This window comes from Cynoglossus semilaevis, chromosome 13 (assembly GCF_000523025.1).
Source record: "Cynoglossus semilaevis isolate Cse_v1.0 chromosome 13, Cse_v1.0, whole genome shotgun sequence".
NCBI lineage: Eukaryota > Metazoa > Chordata > Actinopteri > Pleuronectiformes > Cynoglossidae > Cynoglossus > Cynoglossus semilaevis.
This window is the reverse complement of record NC_024319.1, coordinates 18,429,970-18,453,384: the sequence shown is the minus strand read 5'-3', so window position 1 is coordinate 18,453,384 and position 23,415 is coordinate 18,429,970. Positions and strand designations below refer to the sequence as shown.

The 23,415-nt window shown below is 38.9% G+C and overlaps 1 protein-coding gene across 2 annotated transcripts in view; it reads left to right on the top strand.

The window, feature by feature from the left end:
• Nucleotides 1-23,415, top strand: part of tsnare1 (T-SNARE Domain Containing 1) — a 75,960-nt gene that overhangs the window by 29,353 nt on the left and 23,192 nt on the right. Inside the window, exons 3-10 of one of the 2 annotated variants that reach the window (XM_025061797.1) lie at nt 4,929-5,006; nt 5,228-5,297; nt 9,649-9,739; nt 9,852-9,926; nt 10,669-10,725; nt 13,461-13,616; nt 19,985-20,057; nt 21,251-21,416. In XM_025061797.1, coding sequence (XP_024917565.1) covers nt 4,929-5,006; nt 5,228-5,297; nt 9,649-9,739; nt 9,852-9,926; nt 10,669-10,725; nt 13,461-13,616; nt 19,985-20,057; nt 21,251-21,267 — 617 coding nt within the window. In that variant the 3' untranslated portion in view covers nt 21,268-21,416. Of the gene's footprint in view, nt 1-4,928; nt 5,007-5,227; nt 5,298-9,648; nt 9,740-9,851; nt 9,927-10,668; nt 10,726-13,460; nt 13,617-19,984; nt 20,058-21,250; nt 21,417-23,415 lie in introns of those variants that run through there. The other variant, XM_008324068.3, reaches the window with a different exon arrangement.

Sequence of the window (23,415 nt, the reverse complement as noted above, 5' to 3'; positions counted from 1 at the left end):
GGCCTACAGATATTTAGCACTTCATTTTGTCTTTATTTTCCTGTGGAAAACGTTTAGTGGAGTCCAATTCTTTTTATAATTTTTACAAAATTACAGTCTAGTGACCGTGGTCTTGGCTTTTAGACCGGGTCATTTAGACTAAGCCGAATCCACTGCAGGATTAAAGGAGCTTCATGTTATTGTTTACTGACTACTGGGAGGCTGCCTCTACAAACCCATTCCAGACTAGTGTCAGTAAAGTGCTACTGCAGACCACACTCAAGCACATCCTAGTGGCTCAGGCTGCAGTGCCAGCTGGTGAGGTTTGAACTCATTCAGTTGCTCAGCAGCTAAATTGCTAATTTTTGGAGAGTGTCTCTCCCCGGTGAGGGAAGGCGGTCGCTGACCTCCAGCATAATGAGACCAAAGCTCTTGATTAAGTTTGTTGCCCGTTCGAGAGTGTAATTGAACATGTTGCAGATAGCACATTTGTACGATCGACGAACTATTTGGTGAGGGAACCATAGTAATTCATCCCGTGTGTGCCCAAATCTTTTCTTACTACAGGGAGGGAAATCAGGCCACTGCTTCTAAACAGCATTTTTTAAAAATGGAAAAAAAATAACTTCCGTGGGCACAAGTCTCTATTTAACTCAGTAACTCAGTTATGGCCTTCCATTAGGACAAAACATATACTCATTCATTCATACCAAAATTAATTTACTCCCATTTGGGTCCCAACATCTGGTAAACTGACTAATAGGGAAAAAACATGAACCTCTAACCTACTGTAGCATGAGGCATTGGGGTAAATATAGTTTTCCTTCCTTTTGGCTAACATACCAAACAAAAAAATACTTTAAAAGCTACATTTGGCATAAATAACATCAAGCAATTCATGTTCTACTGCAGATTCTAGATGGTTATACTCTGACGTGGTAGTTGATTTGTTTAAAATTAAAACCTGTTACTATGTAATTGTATGTGAAGTAGAAAATCTCTCCAGAGCAGACCTGAGCACTGAGCGGCCCACAGATCTCAGATCATGTGTGAGGTTGTTGGTAAATTAAGAGTCAAAATAGTGTGTAACTGCGACATCTATTACACTGTGAAAGGAACACAAAATACCAATGTGTATTTTTTAAATATTTTCTCAACACTTTATTAACTCCATAATTTGAATTATTACAGATAGAAGCAGGTGTCAAACATACACACCTTCCTGCTATTATTTGTTTTTCTGTTTCAGCAATATAACATCATATTTGACTCTCCCAAAATGATATAAAACTGATCATGGGTGTTTTTGTTTTGGTCAGCAGAGATCAGGTGAAAGTGAAACTGTAAGTGACTCTCGACTCACATTTTCAAACACATCCCCTCACAGTCCATCAAACCTCAGCGTGGTGTAGACCGTTGGGACATTGATGTGTTACCATTTTATCAAACTCTTCATAGGAATGCCTCTGAAGGGAACAGGACAAAATCAGAGTAAGGACCAAATCTCACACCCTGTTAAAACCATAGGGAGACTCAATTTGTCAAGAGTGACTTTGTGGAGGCAGCGCCTATCAGTGGAGCTTTGAAGTAGCTCAGTGATAAGAGCGTTTCAAAGTGTCTACATGTTAATGTGAGAAAACGGTTTCAAGTGGGAGAAGATAACGGGGCTTCTGAAATGATCCAGCTCTTTTTACCAGACCAAGATTGTGACATAACCCTCAGTGGGTTGTGACATAATCTCCAGGGGAGCCGTCTGTGACGAGAGCCAGGAATTGCAGGATTACCAGTTGTGCTTTATGTATAAAAATGAGGTATTGTGCAGTCCTACTAACCTTGAATGGGTAAAAAAAAATAATTTAAACAGATGCACAGTCTTGGCAAGAAAAGTAACTTTTCGTACAGGTTTATTTTATCAAGATTATGTCAAAGGTAGCACCCCCCAGTGGCTGTATCATGCAAGCATGTATAGCTCCTGACCAGCCTCATGTCTTTTCCTTTAAGTCCATCCTAACTACAATAAATATATATTTTATTTTATTTTTTAGCGTAGGAAGATATGGCCAGGGTAAGTAATAACATTGACTTAGCATTTTCAGTTTGTTTCCACATGCTGGAATAGCAGCCTAGATATGATTGTGCAACAGGATGTGCCCACTGCTCTTCTAAGCCCAGAAGTTCGACGTAATGACCGTGAAGTCAACAAACTCGACGACTCGGTTGACCCTGGTGCTGAGAACATCTTGAAAATTATGAAATCTTTAAAGACAGTTACCACCGTGTTACCTCCGACATCAGATCCACCACTTCTATGTCACGACTAAAAAAAAATAAAAGAAAAACATGTCAGTGTCAATAGGACACAAAAAGGGTTTGTTTGTTTTTTTGAAGAAATGAACTGTTTTTAGTTAATATTTTAGCAAGGTAAATAAGACCAGTTTGACTTAAGAAGAGGAGATAAATGGTGATGGACAGTGTTTCTGTAAAGATAAAAAAAAGAAAGGCTAATTACATGTACAACAGCCCGAGGTAATGGTTTTTATGGGGTTTCATGGAAGAAAATATGAAATGATTGGATTATCTTTGGGGAATAGCTATTCATTTTATGAGACCCTGCAGCCTGGGACCACGATCAATTAGCAGTACAATAAACTGATTAGCCTTATAATTTTGGAGCTTACAAAAGGTGGCTTTGGTTATAAGTAATGTGTTAATCATTACAAATTTAAGGAGGGAGATGTACAGCATTTAAATGCACAGTCAGTCCATCTGGCCATAAACAACATCCCAAGGTACATAACTCACTGTATGCCATACCCTCTATGTGTGGATTAGGTTATCCTTCAGCTGTTATTGCATCATCTTTCTAATGTGATGCTAATCTGCCAATCACTACGGTGCATTTGTGTGGATCAGTGCAGGGTGTTCTTCTGGTGCGGCTGAAGAAGACGGCTTTTCAATCAGAATGTATTTATTTTCCTAAAACCCAACTCAAACCTGTGTCTCAATATGGTTTGAGATATAAAATAAGGAAATGCTGTGGTTATATTCTGTGAATATGTAGTACTTAGTGATGGCACTGTTTATTGTTATTAATATTACACTGAAAAGATTTTCATAGTGTTTGCATTTTTACAGATTTGCCTTTTGTGAATATGAAATTTAACATCTCTCTAAATTAAATATACATTTGAATGAGAGTGGGAATAGTTTGTCTCTATATGTGGCCGTGTGTTGGACTGACAAGGACTGAGCTGTGGAAAACAAATGGATGGAACGGGTGGATTTAAATCCAAGTTTAAAAATCGTTATCGTTCCGATATGCTCAATATATTTTATTTTCAACGGTCTTTGCTCAGAAGAAATAGCGTATTGCGGTAGGAAGCACAAATGTGAACATAATCTTAAATTACCCCACCGTCTTACAATTCAGCACAGTTAAAGTCCACTCTGTCTGCAGTGTAGCGTGAACGGCACGCATCCATCCATCAAGGTAAAGAACACACAGGTGTGTGGGAACAGAACGTACGTGGAGATATGATCAGAGATGCATTAAAGTTCTCCCATATGAAAAATTACACATTTTCAAATGTACGCCCGATCTTGTAATGCCGCTCGATTGGCTGCATGCAATCATGTCATTACCTGGCTGATTTGTCAGCGTAGCTCGCTGAGTGGACTTAATGACTGCTGATGTACAGAAGAGGTCCAGCATATTTTAACTATGTCTCAGCAAAAACGATAGAAATGGAGTCTGACTGTCCACAACACATTTGTTTTGAGAGAGACTGTCGGTCTCATTTCAATAATTCAAACCCAGTTTCTCATATTGAAATATGAAAGATATGTCAAATCTGCTTTGCTTAACTGTAATTTTGAATTCTGACAGGACATCTAGATAGCAGTCATTATTTTAGGTGTAATATTTGGCATATGTGTGGGATGTGATGGCCTGTGTGTGTGTGCGTGTGTGTAACTTACACATGTCTTGATGTTGATTTCAGCCTGTCGTAATGGCTTCAGGCCATTAACCCCCCTGTTATTTGCAATGAAATGTGCTTTCGAACAGGGAAAATAGTCCTGCCCACATAACTTACACGGCAGAATCACCACTTCTGCTGCCAGCCCTCAGCTTAGTGCCATTTCACCCCCCCCCGTCCAGTCTATCATCATCGCCGCTGTCAGGCCCTACATTACTGGCTCCCACAGTCTTTTCATGTTCATTTTAATTTGCACATCCATTCTCCACCGTAACAATACATGTCTTTCAATTTAATTAATGTAAATGTCAATTTTTCCGCCGTCCTCTATAATTAACTTATTGTGGAGTGCCAGTTCTTAAAGTCTTTGTATTTATTTTTTGTTAATCATCCTTTGACAGTGTGGTTTGATGTGTTTAACATTGCATAAGGGCTTAAGTTTTTAACAGAGCAGATTTAACCATGAGGAATTACTGCACTTTCAAGGCTTTAAAGACATACAACTGTCTCCTGACATTTTGATGGTTGGTCACTTGGCTTGGTACAAAAGTACTACAGTAGCAGTGCCTCTAGGCCAACTAGTGGACGTTTTTAAGATAAAAGAGCTTTATTTGTCAGACATAGTTTACGCCGTCCTCGACCCACGGTGTTTCAAGGTTACGTTGCTACTCATTTTATTTAAAAAGTCTAGTCCAGTCATTCTGATGTACGTCATTAAAGCTTGTCAACTACTATAATGTTATACATATATATATATTAGGATCCTCAGCTTTAACTTTTAAATAAAAGTGTGTTGAAAACAAGTTTGACGAACCAAGCAGCTGCACACTTTTCAAAATCCTCCTGTGTGCAGTGTTACATGGAGTTTGTGTCATCACTGTAATCCTTACACGCCGCCACCGTGTCTGCTGTAGTGTCGCACTTCATTGGCCTGAGAATGAATTTGCTGACGCCGTGTTTTTTTTCCCAAAGCCACTCAGGTCAGTCCTGCAGAGCTGCAGGATGTGTTTCAGGAGACTTCCTCCAATATCTTCCAGATAAACGCCAACGGTAAGAAGCCAACACTGAGTTCAGTGTGTGTATGTCACTCCCCTTCTTTTCCTTCTTAATTCACAATTTAAATTTCAATTAAAGTTACAATAAAAGTGACAGAAAAATATAAAAGCTTATGAGAAGTTGAAATGAAAAAGTAAAAGGACGAGATTGGCATAAAAATGAATTGGTGTCATTTAATAACTGATCCTTAACGATGTTCTCCAACTTTTCCTCAGTTGTCACACTAGAGAAAAATCTTCAAGCCCTGGGAACTTCTAGAGACACAGCAGAGCTACGACAGAGTCTGTGAGTCACACACACAAACACACACACACAGTCTGGTTTTCCATGAATTGTGGGGACTTCACGTAGACTTAATGTTCCTAAATTTCTTACCCCAATTCTAACCCTAACTCCAAACAAAATCCCAAACTTTAAAATACTAGGTATAACCACACAAGGACAAATTGTCCCCACAACTAAGCATTTTACCAAAAAATGAATGTCCCCTCAAGGCTAGCTATACCTTGACTACACCCACTTTTTGGAGATTGACCCGTATGTTTTCGTACGGTAGTTTTTCTTTTCGACTTCCACTTTCTTGTTGATTGTTCTCTTTTAGTTAAACTCCTGGTGATAATCTGTTTCAACACTGATGACAAATGTAGCCAATCTAAGATGATTACAACTGTTTAAAATGCACCGCGTCCCACTGTGTTCCCTGGCATGTCATCAGTTTTATCCAACATTTTTGTTGTTGTTGTGTTCTCTTTGGAAATACTGACAGTCTTTGGCTGCCTTCACTTCAGCAGTAGTTAACGTTAAAGTTTTTTTTTAAATATTATACAAACTTTGTACTTACCGTCTACACTCAAAAATTGTTTTCACCCTCAGTATCAGAGAAAGACGAATGCTTTCCCACAGGTCGGTCTCTTCAAATCCTGTGAAAATAACTGCATGGCTATCTTTAAAAACCCAAATGCAAAAATTTGTTCTCTACAGGTGTTTTTGTTTTAATGAACTTTGAAAGCAAAATAAACATTTTCTCAAAGGTGTGTTTATATTACTGAAACAAATTTTAAAAAAATAAATGAGGAAAAAAACAGCCCTGCTCATCCAGTAGGACCCTGTGTCCTGGAATCACTTTGTATTTACTGGAAATATAGTATGTCTGTGATATTAGATATTAGAGTTATCCTGAAGAACAGATCTGTTAAAATGGGAAAGTATGTGCAGTTCATTATAGAAGTGAAGCAACTTATAAAATCTTTGTTGGCTTCTCTGTCGACCACTCAGGCTTCACGTAAGCTTGTGAAGTCCCTGTTCCTTTTTTTGAGTTGTCTTATTTTATGTGCTCAGTATTAATATATATATATATATATATATATATATATATATATATAGAGAGAGAGAGAGAGAGAGAGAGAGTAATATAGTGTATACGGAACACTCTCTAGGTCTCAGGATGCGTAGTGTTAAAATGGAAGCTGTATATTTTCCGATGCATCCAGGAAAATTGTCATTGTTAATGTGTTTCAAAGTTAATTGTGTAGCAGTAGTTCATTTTCATGGCAGAAAGGCTGACTAGGCAAAACAGGATAAACACGGGGATTTTACGACCTCGCGGGTGTATGCTTGCCAACAATTTTGGCTCCAGTGAATGTGCTCCCTGGTAATTTACGGAGCCACCTGGTGGAATAGAAACACCATTAATGTCACATTTACACCTGTGCTTTTCCCGAGTCAAAAGTGTTCTGTAAATCGGGTCATTTTTAATCAAAAATCCATGCACAACATTAACCATCGGTGGTAAATTACCTTTCTGTGTAATTACCATGCACTGGGCGCAATGGTACCTTTTGATTTCAGGGTAAATATTTTAATCAGTCAGACAAAAACCTCTTCAAAAAAAACATGTTAAAAAGCCACTTCTGCCAGAAGCCTGTGAAAAAGGATACTAAAATGTTCAAGTCATATTTCAGTCTGTACATTAGAGTGGCTCCTGCACTCCATCCTCCTCCACTGTTACACAACAGGCAGAACTGCTCCGCTCACATCCACATTATTGCACCTGCTCTTCTACGGACATGTATGTATGCATATGGTAATAGTAGGTGTGCGGTCTGCTGAGAGTGCACATTTAAATGTCAGAGTAGAAGCTGCACCTCTTTTTAGCGTCCAGTCTGAGTTTGTCTTGACGGCGTTGTGACAACACATTTTTTCTGTTGTTTTCACTGTCATAAATATATTTCTCAAGGTCATGGCCAAACTTATGTTGTGCTGTCTTTCCTCAGTGTTTACAATAATCTCCCCTTGAAACTAAAAAATGTGCTAGTCAGCTATCTATCTATCTATCTGTCTATCTGTCTGTCTGTCTATATATCTATATATCTATCTGTCTGTCTGTCTGTCTGTCTGTCTATCTATCTATCCATCTATCTATCTGTCTGTCTGTGTCCGTCTGTCCGTCTGTCCGTCTGTCCGTCCGTCCATCCGTCCGTCCATCCATTGCTTAGATTGAATATCGCAGAATCTTGTATAAATAATTGTGAAAACTGCCACTTTTCAGTGGTTCCCAAAGTGCAGAGTGGGGCCCTCTAGTGTTCATGGAGCTATCTCAGCAAGGGCCACAGTAATGAAAATTAATTTCAGTTTTAATATTGTATTCATTTGTTCCACAGTAAATGTGGAAAATGCGCTGACTTGTAATTGTATTTCCTTTCTTCATCAAGAGTAGCAGTTTTGTAGGAATAACATTGTTTACATAAATTTGAAATCAGTTTTCAGAAAATAAACTGCATGTTTGTCTGTTGTGTGGGGCCTGACGAAATATTGCCTCTTATATACACTTATTTAATATGCATTAATATAGACAATAGATGTTAACACAATAGTATGTTAATTGTGGGTGGCTTCAGTGGCTACAGATGAAGTATCCATCATATCTGTTCCATTCCTCACACCTTCTTCAACCTCCTTCATTCTTTGCACCAGACAGCACCACACCACAGTGTTGACTGATTGAAAATCACAGTGTGAAAAACTCCAATCTCCACCACGCTGCTTCCTGTCGCCCCGCTCCCCAGCTTGTTGTGGGAGCCCGGTGTGACGAGCAGATGCATCATTGCACCGGGAGTTCTTCTGAGAACGTCCGAGGGGTTCCCAATGGTGGGCGAGCACTAATTGTTTACTAACAGCACGTCAGTAGGCGGAGCCTCCACATCCCTTCGGACCATCCATCACCCAGAACATTAGACAGTACAGCTTGTAATTCTAGTCGCTGAGCTGCAGTTTTCAGAGGATTACATTGGTTCCTGTTCATTCATCTTGTTAAATGAGTTTATTTTTTCCATCTGAAAGATGCTGATAGAGTCGGAGCCAAGATCATGTTTATTTATATGCCTACTGATGAGAATATCAAAGTGATGTGAGGGTATTTTATCCACTTGTGGTTGTTTTGGCAGAGCTTTTAGGTTGAAATGGCATTTCCTTGATAATCAAAGTGGAAAGGTTCAGCCAACAGAGCCTCTTCTGAAAAAAAAAGTTTGTTTTTATCTTAATAATGTCAACAACCTCCACACAATTTTAATAGAAAATACTGCAAATTAGAAAGAATTAATAAAATAATAACTGACAGCAAGGCAAACTGACAAAGTTGTGAGTGTGAATGTTCCGTTGCAGTGTGATGTACCTCTGAGAAACAAAGCAGATTTTATTTGATTTAAGGTATTTTATTTAAAGGATAAATCAGCCAAGTTGTTAGGTATTTGAAATGTTATGGAATTTTTCTAAGTCAGAACAATAAATTAGGTCAAGTACAGTGTATATACTATATATATATATATATAATATATATATATATATATATATATATATATATATATATGATATGATGATATATATACAGTGTTGCATCATACGTTGTAGCATACAAACATGTCCCAAAACTGAACATTACTCCCCTGTTTTAGGGGGCGATGTTTGTAGCCTTATGTAGGGTCAGTGGGTAAGACGGATCGGGTCACTATGAGTCTGAGGTGGGTCATGTCCCCCTTGTCCCTTGTCCCATCTGCGCACATGGGATAAAAAATACTTAAGCAGTGCTTTTCGTATTAAGCTATGTTTATCATAGTTTCCATATTAAAATGAATCTGCTATGGCAGCTGCAGCCTGTTTGGTCAGCACATTTTCACACTGGCACAGGTCTTAGATATTATAGCCTGGCAGAATGGTATTTAATGAATGTCTTGACCCAGATATTCTGAGAAGATGTCCACATTCCTACACCTTTAGATGTTCAGGTTTAATGCGAAACGTGTCGTGAAAAGTGCATATAGAAAACATAGGCAGTATTTCATTTACAGTAAGTCTCTGTTAGTGTAATATGTCAATATCACAGTTTATCCATAAGAAAATCTTGATCATTTAAACTTTCTTAAAAATATTTAACCATTATTTTGAAGTATAAATACAAGCCAGTAGAAACCCACATAACACCGTGTAAGTTTTCCTCTGACAATGTGTGCGTTTTACACAGCAGCTTGTACTACACATGCCACTACAATCGTATTATATAAAGAACGGGAGCTTTGTGTAAGCAGGCTCTTTTCATCCGTCTTTGTCTCCCCATTTGTCTGTCTTCCAATCTTCTCTCCAGCCACTCCACACAGCAGCAGACCAACAAAGTCATCACCCAGACCAGCCAGCTCATCAAACAGCTCTCTGATATCATCAGTGGCTCTTCACGGGTATTTCATGCCCTTGTTCCTCCCCTTGTTCATTTTTTTTGTTTTGATGAATAAACTGTGGATTAAACAACATTTGGGCTAATTAAAGCTAATCTTTTTTCTTGTTTCGCAGCAAGACCGTCTGCGCCTAACTCGACTAAAGACTGAACTCTCAGAGTCTGTGCAGTGCTATGGGGATCTGCAGAAGGTGATTCGCTCATTACGGGGTTCATGCTAGCGTGCGGCAGATGGGGCTCAGAGAAAACAAAGGCACTGAAAAATCCAATGTGTGGCACAAACTCAGATGCCATTGTCAGTATTTGAAGGAACAATTCCTCTTGATTACCTCTTACTGCTAGTTCTGGTCATGTTACAACAGTGGCTATTGTCGCCTGTCTGAGTGTTAATTTGACAGCTAACTGTCAGCTGTTCCAAACTATCCAAGTAGTTGGAAAATGAAGGGACAAAAATCATATTTCTACGACAAGAAATTACATTTTGAGGGCCAAATAATAATAATAATAAAAAAACACAATTCACATTAACATATTACTAAATGTATTTTTGACCTTTAATATAGACAACCACACAATATTTTTTATTTGATCCTCACAATTATGGAATCCAGTCACTGGCCGGACTGGGTGGTTTGATGTACCACATTCAGCCCGCAGGCCACTAGTTGCTGATCACTGGTCTATGACCTGTTGTCACCTACTGATCCCATACCTGTATGTCAGTAGATGACGCACAGTAGCATCATCCTCTTCACCATCACTAAAATGAAGGTAGTATTTCTCATGTCCAAGAAAATAAAATTCAGAAAATTCCACTCCTCAGAGTCTGCCTTTGAGGTGCAGGGACACATTTATTTAAACATGGCAAATTAAACCTGTCGTCCGCCTTCAAAGAACAATCTAACCCCGTCTCTTCATTTGTTCCTCCTTTAGAAAATTGCAGAACGCTCCAGGGCTCTACTCCCTCCAGCTCAGAAAGACAAGAAGAAGGTGAGCTGATGTAAAGGTTTCCCCTTTGTTTCACTGTCATTTATAAAAGAACAGCAGGAAATGACATTTCTCTGCTCAGTTGCATCCTTACAAGGGCTCCTCGGCTTCTCTGTCAAGTCCATTTTTGTACGTTCCTACTACAGTGAACTTGTTTGATTGTGATAAGAACATTTCAAACTTTATTTTCGCCTAAAACTCTTTTTCAGTCTAAAAAAAATGATGAAAAGAGCAGCAGTTATTTTTCCATTTTAGCATTGATTTTATTTATTTATTTTTTATTTTTTATTTCTTCATTATCCCATCAGTAACATCTGTCTCTGTGGATAACCCAGTCGTGAAGCACTGGAGGAGTAGGCTGCACACTTTAGTTCTTTCAGGAAACGGAGGAGGTTCTGTGTTTTTCAACACACGCCAGTCGTGCCGGAGCTTCAACCCTCGACATGCTGCATGACTCATAAGTACAGTGCAGCATGCTGTGAGGGTGAATATTACTATTTATCATGATGAAATATAATGTATTATTATATACATGCTCTTCAAAGGTCACAAAGAAGAGTCACACACATACACCAGAGGTTTAGAACTGGAACAAAAGTGAAACTTTTAAAAAATGTCTTTATTGATCCTTTTTGTATTTCCCTGTTATAACAACCATGAGTTTTTTTCTCTTTTTTAATATAAAATCATTAATGTAACTAAGACTGAAAATTGTTAACATCTTATATTACATACTGTATATTATATTGGAGTTTTTGATTAATTTATTCTGTTGATCCAATTTCTTCAGGGGAATGATAACTGGATGATGCTTGTTCAAAACTGTTTTGGGTCACATTAGATACATGTCTATGCTAAAATTAAAGATAATACACATTTTACTGTATTATTGTATTACAGTGCCTCTGATTATATCTCTTTGTGTGCGGATATCTAAAATAGACACCTTAGACATTTAGATACATGTCTATGCTAAAATTAAAATTATCTAAAATAGACACCCCTAAGATCAGTTGTGTTTGTGTTTGTGTATAAAATGTCCCATGTCCAAGGGCAAAGCTCATTTCGGGGTGAGTACGAGAAAATGATCTGACTCAACAGCTTTTATCAGGGGGCTGGTCTAATTTAAAGACCCTCTTGTTTAAGTGGATAAAAGTCATTTATCCATTACTCTGGGCCGGACGGCAGAGGCGGCTGTAAGAGGACCCACCTTGCTCACAAAGACCCTGGAAAATCTGTCTTTTTTTAGGCCAGGGTAGAGCCATATGCATTAAGGCTTTTATGTCTCTCTGAAGGCAAATGATCAAGATCATTCATAACCCTACCCTTATGCATTAGATAGAAAGGGCTTCATTACCGGCAAACTGAAGGGCATGTGATATAACTTTAACTACCCTCAACACAGAGCAACTCCATTAATCTGTAAGTGCATTAGAAGGATGTGGATGTGCAGCCGTGCAGTGGCGGCACAGTCAATACATCGGTATCGTATGTGAGGTGTCGGTTTCTATCGATGCGATAGCGAGAGAGATGTTTGGATGGTCATTACATCTGCATTTACGAGCACCGTTTTGCAGATGGTTGCAAATGTTATTGATCGTTTCCACCCACACCACATCATCAGTGTGAGCCGCAATCAACAGCAGGAAACTCCAGGAGAGTGGGTGCAGGTTTTTGGCAGCACTGAACTCTTTTGTGTCAGGATTATTATTGTCTTGAGGGTCATCGGTGATTCCGTGAGGTTTTTAAATATACGCCCCAGCGTTTTCTTCAGTGGGCTTGTATGTGGAGGCACTGAGAGTTTCACAGAGACTGGTAGTGAGTCAGAGCGTGGCCAGTGTGGACCCAGTCCTATGACTCAGACCATGTCGTCCCTGTGTGTGTTGACCCACACTCACCCATGCTGTCGACCAAATAAATGTAAAACACAGGAAATAAAAAATACAAAAACAGACACTTCACTTTGTAGCTCTTCTGTTTCCTTCTGTTTCCTTCTTCCTTCAGCGCGCGTCACGTAACCCCCAGCGTTTGATTCCAGCTGTGAACACTTGCTCTACATCATAATCCTGCCCTCTAAACCTGGTCTGACATATTGAAACATGACAATCACTGACTAGGAGAGCAGTTTGAACATTATCCACTAGACACAAGCTGTTCTAGGAACTGAATATCTGTCTTTTCAACCATTAGAGATGCTTTTGATTAGTCAGATTATTTTTCCAATCGTGTTGCATCGCTAAGAATGTTGAAATGTCTGGGAGCTGCTAAAGTAGAGACGTGATTAATATCACTTTACAATAGCAAAAATTGCATATTTATGGATGAGTCAGCAAGTGCAGTGTAGTAAGTAAGTCAATTGTCAAATTGATTGTGCAGGATTGTGATAGAGTAATACTGTTGAGGACAACAACTACAGTGTATACTATATACTTTAAATTCAAGGTAAAGAAAAAAGCCTTGCGTTCTTTATTTGCTTGTGTAATAACTTCACTTGACGGACTAATGGTTGATACAATACATGATAGTGGAACTAATAGCTGTCTACAAAATGTGCAACGTTAATAAATCCATTCTAAAAATCTATAGTTATAGAAGGGTTACTGTAAAAGGTGTTATCTCCTAGCATCTTTAGACACATTTAAAGAATTGTCTTAAATTAGCTGACATGAAATGGCAAATATCAGATCTGGAGCAGGATTGTAGTAATTGGTTGTGTGTTTGTATGTGCCCCTCACCAGATCGCACAGACTCCAACCGGTGAGCAGCCAGTAGAGGGTCCACTGTTCGGAGATGCAGCAGATCCAGACAGAGGAGCTCAGGCCTTCCTGTCAGAGATTAGCGAGGAGGACGTGGAGGTGCTTCACCAAAGAGAGGCTGCTGTGCTGCAGATCGAGGTGAGATAGACTATGTAACATCATTTTAAAAAAAAATGAAATGAAATTATAATTTTAATTAAAAAAAGCAACATGAATGGAACATGACACCTAAAAATATTGTGTTTAAAACAAATACAGAAACCAATGTATGTTAAGGAAAAGTAGAAAGTTGAAAAATTTCACATTTACACTTGGTGTAATGAAGGAGATTACATTCGCTCAAAGCTCTTCCCAGTAATGGTATTTTATTTATTTTCCATTATTTCCCAGGTTTTTCTTTGTTAGGGACATACAATAAGACACATTTAATCCCTGTGTTATAACAGTGTCTGCACAGGCACAGCAATAACATGGAGATGTGAGCTCTTGTTTCCACACACGCAGCTCAGTCATGTTGAACTGAATTCACTCACCGTTGCCTGTTACACTACCTGACTGGAACAGCTCTGCTAAGATTAGGTTTTCACAGGAACAGCTGCAGATTAAAAAACTTGCTGAAGGGGTATTTTGTCTGGAATTTTCTGCACATGCAAAAAAAAAAAAAAATAAATACAAACCTCAAACTGTTTGAAGGTGTTTACAAGCTGTCACAGTCAATAGCAGTTGTAGTCGATTCATGTTGTAATGATCAAAGATTCAGGACCCCCGGGCCCCGGAGTTTTACTTTTCTGAGCAACATTGTGCAGGTGAACTAAAGAAAAGTATGTTTGATTTGTACTTTTCTGGAGATCAGAAGATATTTCTGGCTCACAGGGAGATCAAGAGAAATGTTTTGGATACAAAACATATCACTGAAGTTGACATCCACGTTCACATCCACATCCATATTTGTGGAAAACAACTAATCTGACTTACTGTTGACTTAACTCAACAGTTTTATCTATTGTTTCCAAGTTTTTGCAGAATCAAAGACATTTTTTTCCATGTAGTAAGTTGGTAAGAAATTGGCAGAAAATAAAAGGAAAATGTTGCCTTTTGGCTAGTTGGCACATGCCGATGGATGAGTCAATACTCAGACACACTTCTGTTTTTTTCTTTTCCAAATTACCACTGAGGTGCCCAGAGCATGGCATCGTCCCCACACACTGCTCCCCGGGCGCTTCAGCTGCTGACTGCGGTGATGGGTTAAAAGCAGAGGTCACATTTGGTTGTGTGCAGTGGTGTGCTGTGTCACAAATAATTCACTTCCACTTCACTTTGACAACAAACATCTTATTTGAACTTTTATGAATGATGATGTCTGTATTCATGCTATCAAAACCACTGCCTCTCTATAGAAGAGGATTTAGTTTGCCTAAAACTCTGCTGAAGAAACTTTTGAAGATGCACTGCATCAGCAGTCACAGCAGCGTATGGCTAAATTAAAGCCCGACATCTGGTACTGGAGTCTGGCTTCAAACTGACAAACCCATGGGTGTGTATGTTGGTGTGTGTATTAGTGTGTGTTAGTGTGTGCGTCGGTCCAACTTCTGGACAGCAGTTTGCCATACAGCGGCTTGAAGACTAATGATAATGTTTGAGGAGCACTTTGCGGCATAATGAAGATGTATCTGTTTGGCCATTTGGAGCCGTCTGAACTTCATCAACCTTTCAGATCACTTAAGCCCACCACAGGAGCTGCACCAAGGAGGAGCAGTGGACAAAAAAAAGAAAAGTGTCAGGATGACACATGGTGAAAGGGAATGACAGCATTACTCCAGCACCAGGCGCCAACGAGGGGGCCGCTCAGAAGATTGGTGTTCAGACAGGGGTGTCAGGATTCTTCTTTAGTCATAGCAGCATAAATGTCATGGTTGTTGCTCAGGGCAGGCACTGAGGGGCTTGACGCTGTCTCCCAGGGGGAAGCGATAGTATCTGACAATGTGCTTTTCCCCGCTCTCTTCTTGCCTCCTTTTCTTGCCACCCAAACAGCAGCTCTCATCCTCTTGTATGGATAAAACTGTGGTGTTTGCTTTAAATCCCAACACGCCTCACTTTTTCCACCATCGTGCTCCCGGTGGAGCAGCGGAGCCCTCAGTCGGTTTCTGTTATCAGCCCTTTACTTTCCCGAAAGCTTTGGTGTTCTTCTGAGGTTAATTCTGTCTTGAAATGAGTGTGTGTATGTGTGTATGTGTGTGTGTGTGTGAGAGAGAGAGAGACAGGGAAAGGAAGAGAGGGAGGGGAAAAGAGAGAGAGAGATGGCTGTTGCAGCCTCTTGGCTACAGCTGAGCTGGCAAGTCATAATGCACTGACTGTAAGCAGTACAAAGTAACACCGTCATGATTTCTTTAAGTCATCTCTATCCAACCAGTCCATGACTCAGCACTGTGTAGAGAAAACCCACTCAATCAACAATGAACTGCTGTTGGGAGACATGTTTCGTGGGTTGTGTTTCATTGTTATGAATACCTGCAGAGGAAGTGTCAAATATAAGGCCGCTGTTAAATTAAGGTGTATTTGTCTGTAGGCAAGTAAATAAATGAAAATATATATTTAAAAAATGTTCCCTAAAGATTGAATCCATAAACTAAGTTTTGTTTTATGTTTTTATCTTTTAGCTATTAGCTTTGTTTGTATATTCCTATTTGCTTAATGTTGTCTGATAAGCTAATAGGCACCAACTGACTTTTAAGGCATTTCTTTAATTGCTCCACTCTAAATGGAATTGTTTTGTTGCAATTGTTTAATGCAATGCTGACTAAGGGGTTAAAGGTCAAATACATTCCCCAAAGATTCCTGCCTTTGGACCCGTGTTCAGAGATTCCTTCTGACTCCCTGAATCTTCTTACAATATTATAAACGGCAGATACTAACAGTCTTTCAGTGGTTGCTTTCTTGCGCTAATGTATAACTTAGCAGGTGTCTGTGTGATGGAAGAACAGAGAGAAATTACAAAATGTGCCAAAAGTGAGAACTGATGTTCTTCACAGGATCTATATGTCACTGGAACTTGTTAAATCACGAGAATCAGGTAAGATTAATTTGTAACCATGATGAGAAACACAACACCTACACCATCTGCTTCCTGCTCCAAGATGTTTGCTCGGCACAGACATGACGGTGTGTTTTTTGCAGCTTCATCATATTTCACCACGTCACCTCAGAGTAAAGGGATTACATAGTGATAATGAAGCCGATGTGTTCTAGACCCTGATCACTTTGGACCATCTTGGTCAAAGTGTGGTCTGAGCTGGGCCTGTGTGGGAGGACAGAGAGAGCACAGTGGAGTTAGCAGCAACTTGTCAAAGTAAACAAGGTGTGAAAATGCCTTAAATCTCCCACAATGTCTCTTCAGGGGCTCTGTGTCCATCAGCAGCTTCTCAGTGAGTGGCTGACTAGCATACTTAATCAGATCGTCCTCCTGAAACTGGTTCACCTTCTTAAAAAAGGCAGCTGGTTGTGTTGCACTGTGTCACTCTTCCCTCTGCAGGCTCTGGACCAAACCTCCTCACTGGGCTCTCGGTCTCTTCACTGAGCAGAAAGGCTGAGTCACACATCAGCATGTGTTCGGTTGCTCTCTACAAGCTTTGAGGGACAGTCATGTGCACTGTGTTGCACAAGCTCAAAATCACTGCTGTTCCTCAGTTCACACCGTGATATATAATATTTCCTTCTGATTCTACATTTAAAGCAGAAAAATCACATTTCAACTTAACAACATGTTCTATTTTAATACAGTATCTTAAATCTCTAGAGTTAAGATTCTTGCGATCAAGTTTATAAATAACCTTTTTTTACAAAAAAGACCATCATTGAAATATCACTAATTCCCGATGAACAGTTTTTGCAAACGCACAGATGGCTTCACTGTCCACGGTTTATATTTTTGGAATTCTAAGTCATCGGCAGTGCTCACCCTTGTCTATTCAGTATGTCAACATGAGCCTCTTGAACTACAGTCTCCATCAAGCCTTCATCATCACAAGAATCTCCTCCTCCAACTGTTGTTGCAAGGACACTGGCCACAGCTGGAGCAAAACTGTGGATGGATTTCAAATTTCTAGTGAAATTGGCAAAGGCTCTCTTTAAGACCTTGCTGTAAATTGTTTTTTTAATTTTTTAATTTAGGAATTTCTGCCTGAAGAGGACTAGAAATAATTTTCCAATGAAGAGGGTGAAGCTCTTTTCTTTAGGTGTGTTCACATATCCTCTTTCCTTATGTCTGCAGTTTCATCGCCGCCATCATTCTTTTTTTTTCTCAGCGTACATCCAAACAATCTCAACTTTGCCCCTCTCCTCCTGATCTCTAAACTCTTCACCCTCAGCTGTTCAATTCTGCCTTCTGTCTGAAATGTTTCCAGTGGCTATATGTAGAAGACTTTTCAGCATCCAGTCATAATGAAGCCGTCTCTCACTGGATCACCTAACTGTCTGGATCAATATAACAGTTCTGTGCTTGGAAGTAAAAGAAAGGAAGCACAAAATGTCCTTCCCCTTCTCTGCTCATCGTTTATCTGACCATCTGTGGGTTTGTGTCTCCTTCTCTTATCAGCCGCTATCACATCAATTCCCCAGGAAGAGATAAAACTGACAGGCAGGACTAAGTTGTCATTCAAAGCCTGTTGGGAGGCATGTTTTTTAATTCAATCTTTAGTTTGTTCTGAGTACCCCCCCCCCCCCCCCCCATTTTGTCATTTTTTTGTTATTTTGTTGCCAATCCAAACAATGTATGTGTTTGTTTATATTTTCTTTTTGCTACAAAGTATGAAACACCATTTTCTTCTATAGCTTTAAATCTTTTATATTTCTTCTACATTCAACTAAATTCATCTCCACCCTGCAGCCTTCCCTTCTGTTGTGCTTTGTACATTTCTTTGCTTGAATGATGGCAACTCCCTCTGCACTGAACCTGCATTAAAACTTGGAGGAAAGTCTGTGCTCTTGGTTCTCAGCCCATTTCCAGTACCACTGGCTCTTTGTATACTGACCAGAATTGAGCCATGAGCAGAATTTAAAGCCTATTAAATATGTAAAAGAGCAAAGAGTTGGCTCAAAGCCTGGTTCACGTTCGGCCCCCAGACCAAGGTTCAACCTCTCACATCATTGTCCCTCACTCTCTCATTGCCTTTTCATATTCACCTCTTGACATTATTTTCCAAATTGGTTGCACACCACTCCGTCAACATGATAAAGTGGCTCCTGATTGTCCAACCCGTTGCCAGGTGAAAACACATTTGTATTCTTTTACGGCCTGATGGACAGGGTGGTCTGAAAGAAAAATGCAAAAACAGTCTTTAGCATCACAAGGTTTGCCAGAGGCTATTTTGGCTTCGTTCGGATGGTTGGTGCCAAGTGACAGGACGGCTGCCAGTTTCCACAGCAATCTCTGCCACCTGTGATGGATGGCCTGGTGGGTGAGGCTACACAATCACAGCTGTGATTGGACACAGCCATAATGGATGCAAAGGGAGACCTGTGTTCAGGAGATAGACAGAGGTTTTATTAGCTTTGATGTCAACTTGAGTAAAAAATATAAAGAGAGCAGATTCGATGCTTGCAGAATACAGATAATTAGCTAAAGTAGCTGCACTTTTTAATATATATTGTTTGGCACCACCTGGTGTATAGATGCACATTAAGCATTAATGTGTCCCTGGTAGTTTCAGAATACTGAATGCGTTATGAATGCACTAATCTATTCAAGCACTGAGGACCCGATCAGAAGTTACAGGGATTTCTGTATTATTGTAATATTAAATAAGAGCTTTTTTTAAGGAGCTCTGTCAAGCGTGCACTTTGCTTTTTGAAAAACAGATGGACCACTGCTATTTTTAGAAGAGGGAATTTACGAAATTAAAAAAGTCTGTAAACTGCCATCATGTTCACTTCGGCTTTTGTCACATATGTTTTAGTTGATATTTTCATCTTGCTTTATCTAACTGCATCGTTTTATAACGTTGTGGTATTCTTTTGAAGTATAATTTCAAAGTTGAGCTTTTTCTTCCACCAGCCAACATTATACTACATTTCATTGACCTTTTTATTGTCTTCCAATTACATCGTACGTGTGAAGTAACACTTATCAACCATCAGTCATTCACATTCACACTCAGTCAGCACAGATGCCCAGAGCGACTTGTAATTAATTGTTTTGCCCAGGGAACACATTGGCACGCAGGCTTAAAGCCCTAACCCTGTCAAAGACGACCCTCTCTACCTAGTAACCCACAGCTGCCAATTAATCCTTTGTGGCATAAATATGCATTGTTGTACTGCACACACACACAAAATAAAAAACACATCAGGAATAATAAGAACAGGGAGTACACAGTAATTTGATGATGAATATTTTTACCAGTAGTGTTTGAAGTAGTAGCTACACCTACGCAGGGTAATGAACTTTTGTTTCCAGGCAGTCGGTGGTCAACATGGTTACAATAAAAATTGTTGTTTTTTTTCCTCCACAGAGAGACATGCTGGATGTCAGTCAAATCATGAAGGATCTGGCTAGTATGGTTCACGAACAAGGAGATACCATAGGTAAGTGTTTATGTAGGTTTAGCTATCTGTTTCTGGAGGGACAGTGTCTGACAATGGCCTTATACAAGTTCCAAAGTATTTGCCATACTTGATACATATCAACCCCAACCAAAGGTATTTTTGTGTATTATTAAATGATAGTAGTATATATAACAACATATGAATAGGAGCATAGTAACAGATCTCTGTTTTCTTTCTTTCTTTCTTTCTTTCTTTCTTTCCTACTGTCTCTCTCCCAATGTGAAACCCTGGAATAGGAATTGAAGAAACAAAGACACAAACTTCTTCTTCAACAGGACCGATATTCCCTTTTATTAGTTTTTATGCCATCCAAGTCTGTGAAGAGTATTGAATTGTTCTGCCTGTCACTGTCGACAAACTAAGACACATCATTCGCTGTAGACAAATAATCACTGATTGTGACATACTGCAGCACTGTCTCTGCAGTCTCAGCCAATAAGCAGTCAAATGTGTGATTAGGGTCAGACTATAACACTGTAAAAATGACAGGATTTAGATGTGTTACTGTTGAGTCACAGAGTTGCCATCAGCTGTGTCTTAATCCATCATTCCCTGCAAACACAGTGTTTACTTGATAATGACACATGGAAAATAACTGAACTGAAAAATATACTGTGTATTTTCAAAGGTTAGAAAGTTATACCAAGCATAAAGTTTACTGTGTGGAAGAGATTATTAGTTGAAATATGTATTGAAATTGGATCCAATATGTGAAATTTGTGATTTGGAGTTAAGGCAAACCAAAAGTAAATTCCTAAACCGCAGCTCAATCATGGTCCCAGAGGCAAAGTATTTTATACTTATATACTATACTTCTATTTTAGTAAAGAGTAAACTTAGTTTTTTTATGGAGTCTAAATTCACATAGGCTTGAATACATCTTTTACAAAGTCTAAGTTCACAAACATGCTGGTATGAAATGTTTAAACCTTACAGTGGCCTTCAGAGCGTCTCTGTATCCATCGTTTGTTCCGTGTTTGTAGTCATTTGTAGAGGATTTTGGGGTCTGTTTAAAAACAGCTCTCTCAACACCTTCAGTTTGTTCTTCTCACCTCATATTATTTACATATTTAATATGTAGCTATTGTGAGAAGCCGACAGGTAGCTGACCTCAAACACCAACATCATGCAGCATTTGTCCATTGTTGTTCATTGTTCTGCTTTTTTTTCAGCCGTTGGTGTGAGGTGAAAGTGTGAGGTGACGGTGCTAATTACTGCAATTTCGCCCACCAACAAAAAGAAACATTCCGAGCTGAGATTCAGTGATACAATAAATGTGCAGTGATTAATATTAATGTGCTTTTTATTGAGGATGCATGAGGAGATAAAATGATCCCTTTTATAATTGTCTTGATGATGTATGATAATGTCAGAACTCCGAAAATTAGTTATAAACAAACAACACGCTGTTGCTGCGTTAGGGATGAAAGTGGCTTCAGCTTAGTGGAAAAATAAATAAACTTGTTTTGGATAATTGTTTATTAAATAAGCTCCTCCACTGAAGTCAAGGAGCTGAAGCTGAAAAAATAAACATTATTTAAAGTACAATTTACAATTTTCATAATAATTTTGGATGGTTTCAGATGTCTCCTACTGGGAATAGTTGGTTAAATATTCCTCCAATGTATCTGGTTGACTTCTACCTCAATGCTTTTAGGTGGCAATAAAAGTTTGTTTAACAAAACGATAGAGAAGGGAATAATTATATTTAAATCTATGTAAAATATAAATGGCCTCTGAAAAAGATGAGGCAATAAAACCACCAGAGGGGGTGGCCTTTGCTGAATAATTTCTTTGTTTTTTGGGAACTTCTTGCCCTTTATTATGGCACCCCAAACCTAAGTCGGATGTTTCTGATGTGTTTAGGTCATGGATCAGGGGTGTCAAACCTATTTTCACCAGGGCCACATCAGCAATACAGTTCTCTTAAAGGGCCTGTTGTAAATGGAAGACTGTATAGATCAGGGGTCCTTAACCCCCGGGCTGCGGAGCAGTACCAGTACCAGTTCATTTGGTACCGGGCCGCAGTGGGACACAGTGAAAAAATGTATTTTATTTTTACTAATTTACTTCTTTAGAACTCTGACTTACTGTAAGTTGATGACCCCATGTACTGTGCAATCCAACAGTTATTTCAGTTTAGTATTATTTATTTAGTTTATTTCTGTTGTTTCTAAAGAACTACTTATTTTAGATATAGTTTTGACTGCAGGCTCGTAGCTTTGTTTTGTTTGAAAACATATGCTTTAAATACTTGAAAAGTAAAAAGTCTGCATTAATATAGGTATACAATAAAGGTATATATCTGCTAAAAAAAACCTTAGTCAGGCACTGTACTGTATATGTATCGTATTTAGCTTTTGAATGTGGTGTCTAAAGTTTCTTTGCCAGTCACTGGTGATCTGACTGAAGTTATTTTATTATCTGCTTTCTTGAAGCATGTTCTGTCATCTCTAACTCAACCTAACTTATGCACAAAGTAAATGATTTTTTTTTCAGTCATTTTCTCTGGCTGAGTTCAGAAGTTAATTGTTTACAAGCTAGAACAAAAGAGTAATTATGAGAAGTCATCAAAGTGTGTAACACCGCGGCATCATCGCCCACATCTCTGAACTGCTGCAGCCTCGTCACACTCTCTGCAGTCGCACTATTATTTGCTTTTGGCCAAGTGTTTACACTTGTGTAACTAAAAGAGGATGGAATGCATCCAGTTCTAAACATATTATTATAAACATCCTGTCTCCTCCAATTAACTTTCCTCTATCACCAATGTTTAATGAAAGAAACTGCACATTCTTTAAGTCCTTAGATTCTATTTACTGGTTTAGTTTTTTAGTTTTTTTTTTTAATATTGAATCCCATTATGTGGAAATAGAAAAAAGCAAAGGAGGATATTGGTTAAGGTATATTTAAACTCACAATCTCACTGTGTTTGGTTGTTTTAACCAAAACTAGCCTAGTAACATTGCTATATTAGCTACTTTGCATTGACATGTACACTGACATGCTCATCTGTATCCAGGCTCTTATTGGACTCAGTCCCTTTAGATCTTTCTCTAAATAAAACCAGATAAACATTAAAAACAGATTTTTTTTTTTTTTTGTACAAAACCCTGATTTGGAGAACGACAGAAATTTAATTTAAATTTAATTCAGTTGAAATTAGTTTACCTGCAGTGTTACCTTTGTATTTCAGTGGCTATCCAAACCACCTAATGTCACACAGTGTTTAGTCCTTTTATAAAACAACCTCAGTTGTGGTCCATATGTAAGAAAGAAGCATCTAGTGACAAAGGTTAAGGTGTTAAAGTTTGTGGCAAACAAAGTTACTGCTTCC